The sequence below is a fragment of the Meles meles genome, chromosome 10, assembly GCF_922984935.1.
Source record: "Meles meles chromosome 10, mMelMel3.1 paternal haplotype, whole genome shotgun sequence".
NCBI classification, from domain to species: domain Eukaryota; kingdom Metazoa; phylum Chordata; class Mammalia; order Carnivora; family Mustelidae; genus Meles; species Meles meles.
The window spans coordinates 52672004-52687368 of NC_060075.1; the positions used below are offsets into that span (position 1 = coordinate 52672004).

Genomic DNA, 15365 nt, shown 5'->3' on the forward strand with positions numbered 1-15365 from the left:
AAATTGTGAGAGGAAATATACTTGTACCTATGCTAATAAAGATTTCATAGGAAATAATCTGTTCTTCATACCCTCCCCTAAACCACCTTTCAATAATTATAATTAATTTAATAAATTAAATAGCATTTAATAGTAAGGCAGAGTCCAATACTGCAGCATAAAACACACCACTCAGACCCCAAAATAAGATACATTAGCAGGTGTCACAACCACCATGGCTTACAAGCTTCATCCCCTTCAAAAGCCACCATCTTTTATAGGCATAGCTTCCAAAGTTCCTCAAGGATGGTATGCCCAGTTGCAAGAGCCTCCACCAAGCATCTGTAGTTTAAAGTTTCTCAAGTCCAGATATAAATTACCAACTAGGGAGATTTACCTAACCAATGCTGCCTAGTAACATGACTGAAATATCATTTTATTAAATCACCAAGGAAAAAGAGAAGGAATTGATCGATGGTCAAATGTTCATGCAAAAGGGGAAAAGATTTTCTTAACACTTTATCCACAATATCCATTTATCTATTCTATCTTTTTTTAACAAGGCAAGAAAATTGGGAATCAAAATATTAGTATGAAGATCCTATAAAATTTAAAGATTTCATGTAAAGTATCACTATAATATCCATAATCTTTCCCAAATGATATCCCCTTATGATCAACAAATAAAACCATAAGAGAGAAAAATTCTGGACCCACCACATTTTCACAAGTTTGTATGTTCTCCTGAGCAAGATTGTATTCTGCCCAAATTCTCTCTAATTCAGTCAAAGAAGCTGGGATAGTAAAGCACTCATCTAACACTTGCATAGCATCTGATAGGTCATTTCCAAAACAAACATTGATGTTGACACGTCTATTTAAAAACAAAAGCAAAAAGGAAAAGATTAAGAAATTTTTAAGTTGATGTGAGAAAAAGTTGCCTTAAATAATAATGGTTTAAAGTTACAACATACAATGTTGGCTATGAAGAGGTACTTGCTAAAACCTTATATAAAATCATCAGGTATAATTTGTAATTAAAAATATATTTGATTCGTGGGGCACCTGGGTGGCTCAGTTGGTCAAGCATCAGACTCTTGATTTCAGCTCATGCCATGATCTTAGGGTCATGGGATGGAGCCGTGTTGGGCCCCACACGTGGCAGCGAGTCTGCTTGAGATTTTCATTCTCCCTCTCCCTCCGACTCAGCCCCCTGCTTCTGCACAGAGCATAATAAATAAATAAGTCTTATAAATATATATACATTTGAGAAAAAAATCAAATAAAACTTTATTAGAAAACTTTTACATAGGGGCCCCTGAGTAGCTCAGTTAGTTGGGATCTGCCTTCAGCTCATAAGGGTCATGATCCCAGGACCCTGGGATTCAGCCCCACATTGTGCTTTCTGCTCGGCAAGGAGCCTGCTTCTCCAGCTCCCCTGCCTATGCCCTCTCTGTGTATCAAATAAATAAAAATAAAATCTAAAAAAAATAATAAAATAAAATAAAGGACAACTTTAAAAGTCTGATCATATCAAATAGACCTTCAATGCTGGTATACAGCTAGATTTCTGAATAATTCCTTAAAAATGTTAGACTTAGCCAATCTTGCTTACTAAGACTGCAAGCACATTAGTCCTTGTACCCTATTAAGCAGACTAACATTTGTGGAGTTGGAAAAAGGAAAAAAAGAAAAACAACAATTGGAGAGGCAAGTCAGCTAGCAAAAATAACAAAGTCCACCCATATTCTTTTCTCTAGTTTCTAACAAGACAGCCACCACTCAAATAGCACATTATTTCCTCAAAAATGTACTAAAATACATTGGATTATTTTGGTCCTAAATCTGTCCCATACCTGTGGCAGTGCAGCCACTTAATTTCTGATAGTGCTTCAAAAGTTAATTAGGCTCTAGAGGAACAAAATTACTCAAACTATCTAGAGGCTTATAAACCAGATGACAGCTGATGGATTTTATACTGGAGAATATAAATTTCCACTGGACAAAACACCAACACATAGTATTAATTCAGATGAACATCTTCTTATTGTTTCAAAGTATCTGAGAAAACGAGTAACTGATATAAGTATTTGTGTAGCATGAAAAGGGATAACCAGCAATAAGACAATTATCTATTAATATAAAATATCTACATAAATCATATACAGAGTCTGACAAATGCTTAATAAACTCTGCACAAGGATTCCTAACCAATTTCTTCTCTCCTGATTCCATGAAGACCACTTTTCTTCTGACTGTACGAAAACCACTTTTTTCTTTCAAATCTTTAGTTTTGATATAGGCCTAAAAATAACACCAAGCAATACAAACAGGCATAGTAGTTTCCCATAAAACTACCACTTAGAACTTGTGTTGATTTTTAATTTCATTCTCACAGATGACTTTAAAACCATATAATTCCATGTAGTAACAAAGGAATGCTGACACAAACACTATAAAATTCATCTCAGGCTAAGTGTTTTTAGTTTCTCTCTTTTAAAGGCATAAAAATATAAAGATCAAGTGTCAAAGGAAAAATGAGTATATAATTTAAACAAAGCACAAACTAATCAGTAATTATTTTAAATTTTTATAAATAATATAATTAATTATAATTACAAAAATTATTTTAAATTAAATCTTTTTCGAGGTCCCTGGGTGGCTTAGTCAGGTAAGTATCCGAATCTTGATTTCAGCTCAGGTCATGATCTCAGGGGTGAAATTGAGCCCCAAGTCAGGCTCTGTGCTCAGCATGGAGTCTGCTTGAGATTCTCTTTCTCCCTCCCTTCTTTCCCTCTGCACCTCCCTCTTCTTGTGTACTCTCTCTATAAATAAATCTTAAAAATAAGTGAAAATTAAAATTATCCTTATCAAAAATATGTTTTTACTTACCTAATTTCTTTCAGCATTTCAACCTTAGCTGCCAGATTTTCCATTCTGGTACCTACACGAGTCTTCAGAGTGCTTTCTAAGTGTTTAGTCAAATCCATGGTAGTCGCTTTCTCTTGCTGCAACAAAAAAAGGACATCCCTAGTGAATCTCGAACAATAAACTATATTTCTAGTGTCACTTAAATGCTTTTAAGGCATAAATAAAATTTTAAAGATTAAAAAATATTTGAGTACCTGGGTGGCTCTGTTGGTGAAATATGGAGCTCTTGATCTCGGGGACATGAGGTTTGAGCCCCATGTTGGGCATAGAGATTACTTTTTAAAAATGGGGGATACCTAGGTGGTTCAGTGCGTTAAGCATCCAACTCTTTATTTTGGCTCAGGGAATGATGGGGTCATGAACCCAAGCCCACATGGGGCTCCATGCTCAGTGTGGAGTCTGTCTGAGATTCTTTCTCTCCTCCCAGCCTCCCTAACTCATGTTCTCTCAATCTTGCTCTAAAATAAGTAAATAAATCCTTTGAAACAAAGTTTTCTTTTTAAATGTTAAACCACAGGACAACTGATTTTCCTACTAGTTTGGATCTGAAAAAGATCTATTCCAGTCTTCTACCTTCACACAGATCACAGACTCTTTATCTTTAATTCTAATAAAAAGCCAAATAGAAAGAAATTTCATATATTTTATGTCTTAATACTTAAATTTTAAAAATATAAGTAAAAGATCCCTAGAGACATGAAATGATTATCAATGACAACTTTTTTTTTTTTGTTTTACAAAGTCCTGTGTCATTTTACATTGCAAAACAACCAAAAACATCACTTCCCTGACCCAAGCTAGATTAAACTCCCTGGTTCTGAATAGTATCTCAAGTACAAATGTACCATGATTATCTAAAATAATGCATAGAGCAGTAATATCATTAAAGACCTAGCAGCTTTATTCTAATTATACTCCAAACCAGATTATTGCATAAACATAGAAATTTTATTCAGCATTTGTACAACATGCTCCTTAGTCCTCACATTCTCTCCAATTCTTCAGTTAAATAAAAAGAGAGAACCAGCATATACTGAATGCTTATGCTTATTTCTAGTATGATACAATCAGATATGTTCATGACCTTCTGCTCCCATTTGTTAAGAAGGATGACCATGAAGAATCAGTTATATTTGTTTTTAAGCCTGTTTATATCTACTGGAATTGTTATTATAATTATTCCAAAATTACATAAATCTAGGAAATAGGAGTGGGAAAATAAAAAGTTTTTTTTATCTTTGCAAATGTACTTAATGTTTTATAAAGATATTAAACAAATCTTCAATACAAATTACTAATGAATTATATGTGTAAGAAAACTATAAAATACTGAGGGAAAGAATCATTTAGATCTAAAAGAATTGTGAAATTAAACTGGTTCTCAAGGTTATTATTAGTCAACTTGTATTTAAAAAAAAAACTGAAAATCAAATGAAACTAGTATGGTTTTTAGGACAAAGAACCAATAAGACAACAGATGGCAAATTCAAACCCAACCACATCAATAATTACAATAAATGAAAACTAGATTAACACTCCAATTAAAAGATAGGAGATTATAGATTTGGATAAAAAGGCTTAGATTCAACTATGTTACTCATAAGACATACTTATTAGATATAAAGAGACAGATAAAAGTTAAAGGATGGAAAAGATATACCACGCAAACATGGCTACATTAATATCAGGCAATGTGGACTACAATGCAGGGAGCATTCCCAGCAATAAACAGGGATATTGCATAAAGATGATTCAGGAAGACACTATTCTAGATGTGTATCCAACTAATAACAAAGTCTCAAATTCACCAAGTAAAACTTAACAGAAACAAGGAAGAAACAGAGAAAACCACAATAATATCTGGAGATTTCAACACTTCTCTCTGGGAACTGATAGAACAAGTAGACAGAAAAATCTGTCCATATACAAAAGACTTCAACAATACTCTCAGCTAATTTGATTTTATGTACAAAACACTCTACCACACAACTGTAGAATATAAACAATTTTTTAAAGTACATGGGAACACTTCCAAAGACAAATCATATGCTGGGTAATAAAGCAAATCACAATACATTTAAAAGAAGTGAAATCAAAGAAAGTATGCTCCCTAACAAAAAGATATTAACTAAAACTCAGTAACAAAAATATACTGGGGAAAAAAAAAATCTCCGAATATCTGAAAAATAAGACAATATACTTCTAAATAACTCATGATTCAAAAAAAATCACAGAATTTTAAAAATATGTTTAATTAAGAAAAACAAAGTATCAAAATCTGTGACCTACAGATAAAGCAGTACTTAAAAAGAAGTATCTTTAGGGGTGCTTGGGTGGCTCAGTGGCTTAAGCCTCTACCTTCGGCTCAGGTCGTGATCTCAGGGTCCTGGGATCCAGCCCCATATTGGGCTCTCTGCTCAGTGGGGAAACTGTTTCCTGCCCCCTCTGCTTGCCTCTCTGCCTACTTGTGATCTCTCTGTCAAATAAATAAATAAAATCTTTAAAAAAAAATTATCTTTAAATGTTCTAAAGAACAAAAGATTAAAAATGATATGAATTTCCATCTGAAGAAGCTAGAAGCGCAAATTAAAGAGGAAAGAAGGCAATCGTAAAGTTAAAAAAATCAATAAAAAAGGAATAAATTTTAAATTTATTTAAATTTAAATAAATATATTTAAAATATATATATTTTATATATATAATATAAAAATAAATAAAATATATTTAAAATTATAAATTTTAAATTTTAAAAACCAACAGATATAGAAATCAGTACTTTGAAAGCATTAAAAAATTCAGGTTTCTGGTCCAGCATGCAAAAAGCCTGGAAGTCACTACACCATCTTAACAACAAATAAAAAGCTAAACAAAATGAAAAAATCAAAAAGCCTTCTTAGATCTTTAAGAAAGATGAGGTCATATCACCACTGCTATTCAACATAGTACTAGAAGTCCTAGCCTCAGCAATCAGACAACAAAAAGAAATTAAAGGCATCCAAATAGGCAAAGAAGTCAAACTCTCACTCTCAGCAGATGATATGATACTATATGTGGAAAACCCAAAAGACTCCACTCCAAATCTGCTAGAACTTGTACAGGAATTCAGTAAAGTGTCAGGATATAAAAATCAATGCACAGAAATCAGTTGCCATTCTTTACACCAACAACAAGACAGAAGAAAGAGAAATTAAGGAGTCAATCCCATTTACAATAGCACCCAAAACTATATACCTAGGAATAAACCTAACCAAAGAGGCAAAGAATCTATACTCAGAAAACTATAAAGTACTCATGAGAGAAATTGAGGAAGACACAAGGACATGGAAAAATATTCCATGCTCTGGATTGGAAAAACAAATATTGTGAAAATGTCTATGCTACCTAAAGCAATCTACACATTTAATGCAATCCCTATCAAAATCCCTTCCATTTTTTCCATAGAAATAGAACAAATAATCCTAAAATTTATATGGAACCAGAAAAGATCTCGAATAGCCAAAGGAATATTGAAAAAGAAAGCCAAAGTCGGTGGCATCACAATTCCAGACTTCAAACTCTATTATACAGCTGTCATCATCAAGACAATATGGTACCAGCACAAAAACAGACACAGAAATCAATGAACAGAATAGAGAGCCCAGAAATACACCCTCAATTCTATGGTCAACTGATCTTCGACAAAGCAGGAAAGAATGTCCAATGGAAAAAAGAGAGCCTCTTCAACAAATGGTGCTGGGAAAATTAGACAGCCACATGCAGAAAAATGAAATTGGACCATTTCCTTACACCACACATGAAAACAGACTCAAAAAGGACCTCAATGTGAGAAAGGAATCCATCAAAATCCTTGAGGAGAACACAGGCAGCAACCTCTTCGACCTCAGCCGCAGCAATTTCTTCCTAGGAACATCGGCAAAGGCAAGGGAAGCAAGGGCAAAAATGAACTATTGGGATTTCATCAAGATCAAAAGCTTTTGCACAGCAGAGGAAACAGTTAACAAAACCAAAAGACAACTGACAGAATGGGAGAAGATATTTGCATACGACATATCAGATAAAGGGTTAGTATCCAAAATCTAGAAAGAGCTTAGCAAACTCAACATCCAAAGAACAAATAATCCAATCAAGAAATGGGCAGAGGGGGCGCCTGGGTGGCTCCAGTGGATTAAGCCGACTGCCTTTGGCTCAGGTCATGATCTCAGGGTCCTGGGATCAGCCCCGCATGATCCCCCCCGCTACAAACGTAGTGATCCAAAGGGGCACATGCACCCAAATGTTTATAGCAGCAATGTCCACAATAGCCAAACTATGGAAAGAACCTAGATGTCCATCAACAGATGAATGGATAAAGAAAATGTGGTATATATCTATAATGAAGGACTATGCAGCCATCAAAAGAAATGAAATCTTGCCATTTGCAACGATGTGGATGGAACTAGAGGGTATTATGCTTAGCGAAATAAGTCATTCGGAGAAAGACAACTATCATACGATCTCCCTGATATGAGGAAGTGGAGATGCAATGTTGCAGGTCTGGAGGGGGGCAAGAAAAGAATAAATGAAACAAGATGGTATCGGGATGGAAACAAACCATAAGAGACTCTTAATGTCACAAAACAAACTGAGGGGGACTGGGGGAAGAGGGTAGGGAGAGGGTGGTGGGGTTATGGACATTGGGGAGGGTGTGCTATGGTGAGTGTTGTGAAGTGTGTAAACCTAGCGATTCACAGAAATGACAACTGCTGAAGACTCACTGTGAACAACTCAGTTAAAAACTCCAGGCAGGGGGCGCCTGGGTGGCTCAGTGGGTTGAGCCGCTGCCTTCGGCTCAGGTCATGATCTCAGGGTCATGGGATCGAGTCCCGCATCGGGCTCTCTGCTCAGCAGGGAGCCTGCTTCCCTCTCTCTCTCTGCCTGCCTCTCTGTCTACTTGTGATCTCTCTCTGTCAAATAAATAAATAAAATCTTTAAAAAAAAAAAAAAAAAACTCCAGGCAGACTCGGTCACCAAGATGCCTCCAGTTTTATGAGTTTTACCCCCAGGATCTCTACCATGTTCTCACAGAGAAATAAAAGAGAAAATCCCCTCCAGCTTCCAAAAGGAAAAGGGGAAAAGGAAACATTTTATACCAGAGTATTCTGTTCTTAATAAGATCTGACCTCAGGGAAACTATGTACTTTTTAAGATTTTATTTATTTATTTATTTGACAGAAAGAAAGAGAGAGAGGGTGTGCACATAAAGAAAGGCAGAAAGGGAGAATATATACTAAAAGACAAAAAAACACACTTGGAAGAGATGAATCAAGAATCAGACTCAGACATGGCATGGATAGATGCTCAAACTGTCAGACCAGAAATTTTAAACATGACATGATTAATATGCTAAGGGCTCTAGTACATAAGTAAGTAGACAGCATGCAAGAACAGATGGGCAATGAGCGATCAAAAACACTAGAGGAGAATTGAACAAGTTTGATGCACTTATCAGTAGATGGGATATGGCTGTGCAAAGAATCTCTGTAATCCAAGTTACATGAATGCATATACCCACAAAAAGACCCATACAAAAATATTCACAATGGCTTTACTCATAACAACTAAAAACCAGAAACAAACACCCTAAATATAAACTGTGGTATATTGCTACAATGGACTACTACTCAGTAATAAAAATGAACAAACTTATAATATACACAACATAGATAAATGTCACAACAATTATGTTCAGTGAATGAAGCCAGACACAAAAGAACACGTATCAGATGATTCCTTTTACAAAGTACAGGACCAGGAAAACTAAACTGTGGTGATATAAATCAGAATAGTGGTTGCCTTGAGTGGGAGGAAAAGTGGTTAGACTGTCGGTAAGCAACAAAGAACTTTCTGAAGTGGAAATGAGCATTTTATATCTTGAGTAGGTAAAGTAGATGGCCTGTGATCCATTTATACTCTTCATGGAAGAGGACAGGGGAACACCCCCAGAGAAAAAAAATAAAAGGCAGGTGACTAATCTCCTTATCAATTAGACGTCTAAAGAAACAGATTGTATTCTAAGAAGAGACCTTATCTCTGAAATGCCCATCCTTAGGAGGATGTCCCCAGATAAAATGTTAGTTATGGGGCACCTGGGTAGCTCAGTCAGTTAAATATCCAGACTCTTGATTTTGGCTCAGGACATGATCTCAGAGTTGTGAGACTAAGCTCTGTGCTCAGCAGGAAGTCTTCTTGGATTCTCCCCCTGCTTCTCACCTCTCCCCCAGCCTACAGCATGCTCTCCCTCTCTCTCTCTAAAATAAATAAATCTTTAAAAATACAAACAAGAAGTTATAATGGACAGTACCAAGATTTATGGATTTATGAGGCAGAGCTCCCTGGAGAATGCCACATATGGATTTAAAGGCTGAAAATTGAGTTCAATTATCAATGGTCAATGATTTAATCAATCTGACCTAATGAAAGCTTCATTTAAAACAAAACATAACACAACAAAACAAAACAAAACCCCCCAAATAAGTAGGTTTTAGGGAGCTTCCAGATTGGTGAACAAATCCATGTACTGGTAGAGTGGTAGGCTAAGATACCCCCAGTTCCCCTACTCCACCTTTCACTCCCATCATAACTTCCTCTATGCATCTCTTCCTTTTATTTGGTTGTTCCTGTATTTGGTTGTTCCTGCTCATGCGCGCATGTATAATAAAATTGTAAGCCTAAGTATAGCACTTTCCTGAGTTCTTGAGTTGTTTTAGTGAATTACTGAACAAGGGAGTAGGGATCATAGGAGCTCTCAAATTTACAGGCAGAAGTGTAGGTAGCCTGGGAACCTGATGGTGGCTGGAATCTGAAGTGGAAGAAGTCTTACGGGACTGAGTCCTTAACTTGTGGGGTCTGTGCCAACTCCTGGTATTTAGTATCACAAATGAATTTTGGGACATCCAGTTGGTGATGGTGCATTGGACAAACAATGTTAGGGTGGCATATTTAGGGTAAGAAAAAACTCACACATTTGAAAAATAGACAGTGTTCTTGGGGGGGGGGGGGTAAATACCCTGAATCCAAGCAACCTTGAGAGCTAACTACCATAAAAGGAAATATATGCAGATAAGGGAGCCTCTTAAGAAACACAAGGATGCAAATTAAGCAATTTAAGAGATTTATCATCCAAAATGCAATGCACAGGCCTAAACTAGGAGCCCAACTGGAAGAAGTTAAGGGACATCATAGAACAATCCAGGAAATCCGAACACTGGATATTAAAAGATATTAAGGAATTACTGTTAATTTTTAAGTATGAATAATATTACAGTTGTCTTTTTCAAAGTTATTTTCTAGTAGAGGCAGACACTAACTAAAACATATACAGTGGAATATTATCAATGGGATTTGTTTTAAAATAACTCTGGGGCACCAGGGTGGCTTAACTGGTTAAGAGTGTGCCTTCAGCTCAGATCACGATCCCAGGGTCCTGAAATTAAGCCCTGCATCAGGCTCTCTGCTCAGTGGGGAGTCTGCTTTTCCCACACCCTTTGCCCCTGCTCATGCGCGCATGCATTCTCTCTCGCTTTCTCTCTCCCCCTCAAACAAATAAACAAAAAAATCTCTTAAAATAAAATAAAATAACTCAGGAGGTATAGTTTTTTTGGTTGTTTTTTTTTTTTAAAGACTGCCCTTGTGTCTAATAATTGTAAAAATCGGGTGATGAATACACTAGGTTAATTATTCAACTCTCTCTCCTTCTGGAATGTATGAAATTTCCCACAGTTAAAAGCTTTTAAAAGAACATAAAAGGAAATGTAAATGGGAAATTATTAATCTTTCAAACATTCAATGATATCCAAAGATGATTAGTTCAGAGTATAAGAAAAAATTTCATCTGTAAACAAATATAAAGGAGAAAAGAGGGAGGATGGGAGAGAAAGGGAAGAAAACAAAAAGTGCCAGCAAAATAAGCAAAGAAGAGCAGATGAGTATACAGATCACCCAGATGGTCATTCTTTACCTTATACCAGTAAACATACCATACCTGCAGCTCCTGGGCAGTCTGTTCTACTTTGGATTCTAGAGCTTTATAACTTTCAAGAAGAACCTCCTTCTCGTTTTTAAGCCTTTCATTTTCTTCAATCAGTTTCTGGTCCTGCTTAATTTTTGCCAGGCTGACATTAGATCCTAAATTAAAGTCTCCAATAGTCAAATTTTCCCTATTAAAAACAAATTCACTTATTTTAAAAACCAAACTGTGTTAAGACTGACAGAGATCATAAATCTAAATCATCTTGAGAATAAATCTTAAGTTAATTTTGAAAACTAATTTAAAATCTTTATCTAGTTCAACACTTAAAAATATTTTAATGCAAACTAGTTTTCATAAAATTATACTTCAAAAACAATGCTGCCAACACTCAAATATATTCCAACTTATAGCAATATCGACTCCAGCAAATACAGTAAAAAGGGTTCATTATCGGTTTCTTCCAATTTCTCCTCACCATCAACTCCACTCTATTTGACAGTTTTGTTTCTACAATCCCAAAAACAGCTACATAACCCAAGACATGGCATCATGGCTTGGATCATGATATAGAAGTTTATAAGTGGTTTGGTACTTAGAAACATTAAACATGGCTTTCTGCCTCAAATTTATAATTCAAGATTGTCTAAAAAGTGAATTCCCTTTGTAATAATCAAATTCCACCATAATAAGTTATCACAGGACGAACAAAGTGTTTCTCTTTTGTTGAAAAGGAAAGTTAAGGGGCGCCTGGGTGGCTCAGTGGGTTAAGCCGCTGCCTTCGGCTCAGGTCATGATCTCAGGGTCCTGGGATCGAGTCCCGCATCAGACTCTCTGCTCAGCAGCGAGCCTGCTTCCCTCTCTTTCTCTCTCTGCCTGCCTCTCTGTCTCCTTGTGATCTCTCTCTGTCAAATAAATAAAAATAAATAAATAAATAAAAAAAGAAAAGGAAAGTTTATTCCCTAAAACTCATTAAAATATTCTTAAAGCAATATGAAAACTTCAAAGTTTATCTGAAATTCTGGCTGTGCCTGGATAATTCAGATTTAGGAGTATATTTTTGGTAAACATATTCAGAAGAATTAATATGAAGAGCTGACATGTGAACTTTAATAACAGGAATAATTTTTCTTTCAAAATGACTCTTATGAAAAATTCCTACAAAAGCAGAGAGGAATACACATTTAAGAAAAATAGAAATGAGTATCATCCCTCAAAACCACTGACATAGATGAGGATTCCAAAAACATAAAGCTTGACTTCTATGACAAGAGCTTTACCAAGAATTAGAAACTAGTTGACTGAAAACCCCACGACAGTCTTACTTTGGAAATGTCACATGATTTCCTGCATCATTTTCATTCTTCGAGTCAAGAGTCATCCTCCCACTTAAGCGCCCCTTTGGCCGGGTGAAGGCTGACTGGTTTGATCTATGCCCCCATGAGGGAATAGGGCTTTTGAGGTTCCTGAGGACAAGCTGACCAGGATCTGATTTTTTTTCCTCACAGGTGTTACTGCTGAAAGTGAGTTTGCGTTTTTCTGCAAATCCTTTCTTAGCCACCTCCTCCCCTATATCCACACTGCCATACTCAGCCTGAGCAATAACTGTTCCATCTTGATAGGTTGCTTTAATTCTCATTTTTATCTCCTTTTCAAAAATCAAGCTCCCCAAAAAGGTTCTGCCCTAAGAAAAATGGGGGAGGAAAAAAGATGTAAACCAACTAAGCCAACATGTCTTTCTTCACTTATTTTGTTTCTACCCAGTTTTTCAAACAATCATACTTCTTCATTCTGAAAACTCTTACCTTGTTATTGGCTATATGCAAATATACTTCTCCATGTGTATGAATATATTCTAATTACACATTTAGAGGAGAAATCTTCCTTTCCAGAAGTAGAGTTAACACCTGTATAGGCAGCCATATCCATAAACTTTAAAACGTGTATCAATTAAATACCCTAGAATAACTATTTTAAACCAAGTAGAGAGTGTTGACCATTTTTGGTCCCAATGAAATGAAATGGTATCCTAAGGAGTATAGCACATAAAAATGAATTCTGGTATCTAAAAAAAGCACTCAAATTCAACAAAACTTTAAAAATGGCTTTATAGGAGCACCGGGGTGGCTCAGTTGATTAAGCATCTGCCTTCAGCTCAGGTCATGATCCCAGGTTCCTGGGATTAAGCCCCATGTCAGGCTCCCTGCTCAGTGGGGAGTCTGCTTCTTCCTCTTCTGCTTGTGCTTGTTGTGTGTGTGTGTGTGTATCAAATAAATAAATAAAATCTTTTAAAAATAAATAAAAATTTAAAAATAAAAAATAGTTTTACAGGCAGAATTAGGTACTCTGGTTAGGGGCACCTGGCTGGCTCTTGATCTCAGAGTTTTGGGTTTGGGCCCCATGTTGGGGGCTTAAAAACAAAATCTTAAAAAAAAAAAAAAAGTACTCTGGTTTTACAGTAAAACAGGATTAGAAGAGAAAAAAACAAGCAGGAAACCATACCAATGATAATCCAGGTACTAAGAGCATAAAGACCAAACTAGGGGTGCCTGGGTGGTTCAGTCAGTTAAGTGTCCACCTTCAGCTCAGGTTATTATCCCAGGATCCTGGGATCCAGCCCCATGAGCCCCACAGCAGTCTCCCTACTGAGCCTACTTCTCCCTCTCCCTCTGCCCCTCCCTACCCATGCTCAAGTTCTCTGTCTCTCAAATAAATATATTTTTTAAAGAGACCAAACTAAAAATTAGCAAATACACAAGCTGAACACATTTAAATAAAAAAGAGGAGGAAGAAAAGGAAGAGGGGAAAAAGAGGATAAAGAAAAAATTTCAAGGTCCAAAGAAGAGGAGGAGGAATAACAGAAAGAAAAAAAAATTCGAGGTGTACGAAACTAAATAACATTGGTAAGGAGTAATTATATTCTCTTTTTTTAACTATACAGTATTATAAAGTGTAGAAATGAGACTTAAGTAGGAGCTCTTAACTTTTTCTATGCCATGGGCTCCTTTAATCAGGCTGGTAAAACTTTTGGAATCCTTCTCAGAAAAATTTTTTTTAAATGCATAAAATAGGGGTGCCTGGGTGGCTCAGTCAGTTAAGCATCTGCCTTCATTTAGCTCAGGTCATGATCTCAGGGTCCTGGGATGGAGCCCCACATCAGCTCCTTGCTCAATGGGTAGCCTAGTTCTCCCTCTCCCTCTGCCCCTCCCCACCCCGGCTTGTGTTCTAAGAAATGAACAAAAAAACTTAAATAAATAAATAAAATGAAAAATACATAGAATTACAAAGAAAATTCTTTCACTATGATACATTTTAACCCCAAGTTAAGACCCCCTGGACGTAGAAGGGTACATCTGTAAGAGCAGAAGGCAAACTGTAAATGCTCATCATTAACCATTCAAAAATATATATATATTTTTTAATCCACAAACCAAAATGACATAATATTTTAAGTTTACAAAAACACAGGCTTTGGGGTGCCTGGGTGGCTCAGTGGATTAAAACCTCTGCCTTCGGCTCAGGTCATGATCCCAGGGTCGTGGGATCGAGTCCCGCATCTGGCTCTCTGCTCTGCAGGGGCCTGCTTCCTCCTCTCTCTCTGCCTGCCTCTCTACTTGTGATCCCTCTCTGTCAAATAAATAAAATGTTAAAATAAAAAAAAAAACACAGGCTTTATAAATGTTTCAAGTCATAAAATTCTTAGACACACACATCTTAAACACATGAGAGACTTGAATTTACCAAGAATACCAATATAGATAGTAAAGATCGTTCAGAAGGCATCACCAACAAATGAGATCAAGCAAGTGAAGCTAACAAACTCAAAATATAATTCATAGAAATAGATCAGATTAAGATTTTGATCAATCAGAATCTGGTTTTGGATTAACCTCTTTCAAACAAAAACCTTTGGTTTCAACTGATGTGACATTGTTGGGATTTGGGAGCAAACCATCCAGAAAGAACTTCTGGGGCGCCTGGGTGGCTCAGTGGGTTAAAGCCTCTGCCTTCGGCTCAGGTCATGATCCCAGGTGGGATCAAGCCCCGCATCGGGCTCTCTGCTCAGTGGGGAGCCTGCTTCCTCCTCTCTCTCTCTGCCTACTTGCGATCTCTCTCTGTCAAATAAATAAATAAAATCTTTAAAAAAAAAAAAAAAAGAAAGAAAGAACTTTCGAGATGTCTTCAGTGCAAAAAGATGGTTTATTAAAGCACAGGGACAAGATCTGTGGGCAGAAAGAGCTGCACTGGGGTCATGAGGAGCGGCCCATTTTATACTTTCAAATTGGGAGGGGGTCAGGGAAAGCACAAGTGTCTAAGGATTTGGAAGCAAAGTTTCCAGGACCTCGAGGGGCTAGCTGTTGTTAGGAAAAGGTCATTTACTACTGTCTAGTAAAAACTTAGTCATGAGACCCTTCAGATGTCTATCAGTGTGCCATACTCTTGGAGGATG

The 15365-nt window shown here is 36.5% G+C and overlaps 1 protein-coding gene across 1 annotated transcript in view; it reads right to left on the reverse strand.

Annotated features, from left to right (window-relative positions):
- STK31 (serine/threonine kinase 31) overlaps nucleotides 1-15365 on the reverse strand; it is a 101643-nt gene that overhangs the window by 53651 nt on the left and 32627 nt on the right. The window contains 4 exon segments of the mRNA XM_046020910.1: nucleotides 697-853; nucleotides 2872-2987; nucleotides 10931-11105; nucleotides 12241-12599. Coding sequence (XP_045876866.1) covers nucleotides 697-853; nucleotides 2872-2987; nucleotides 10931-11105; nucleotides 12241-12599 — 807 coding nt within the window.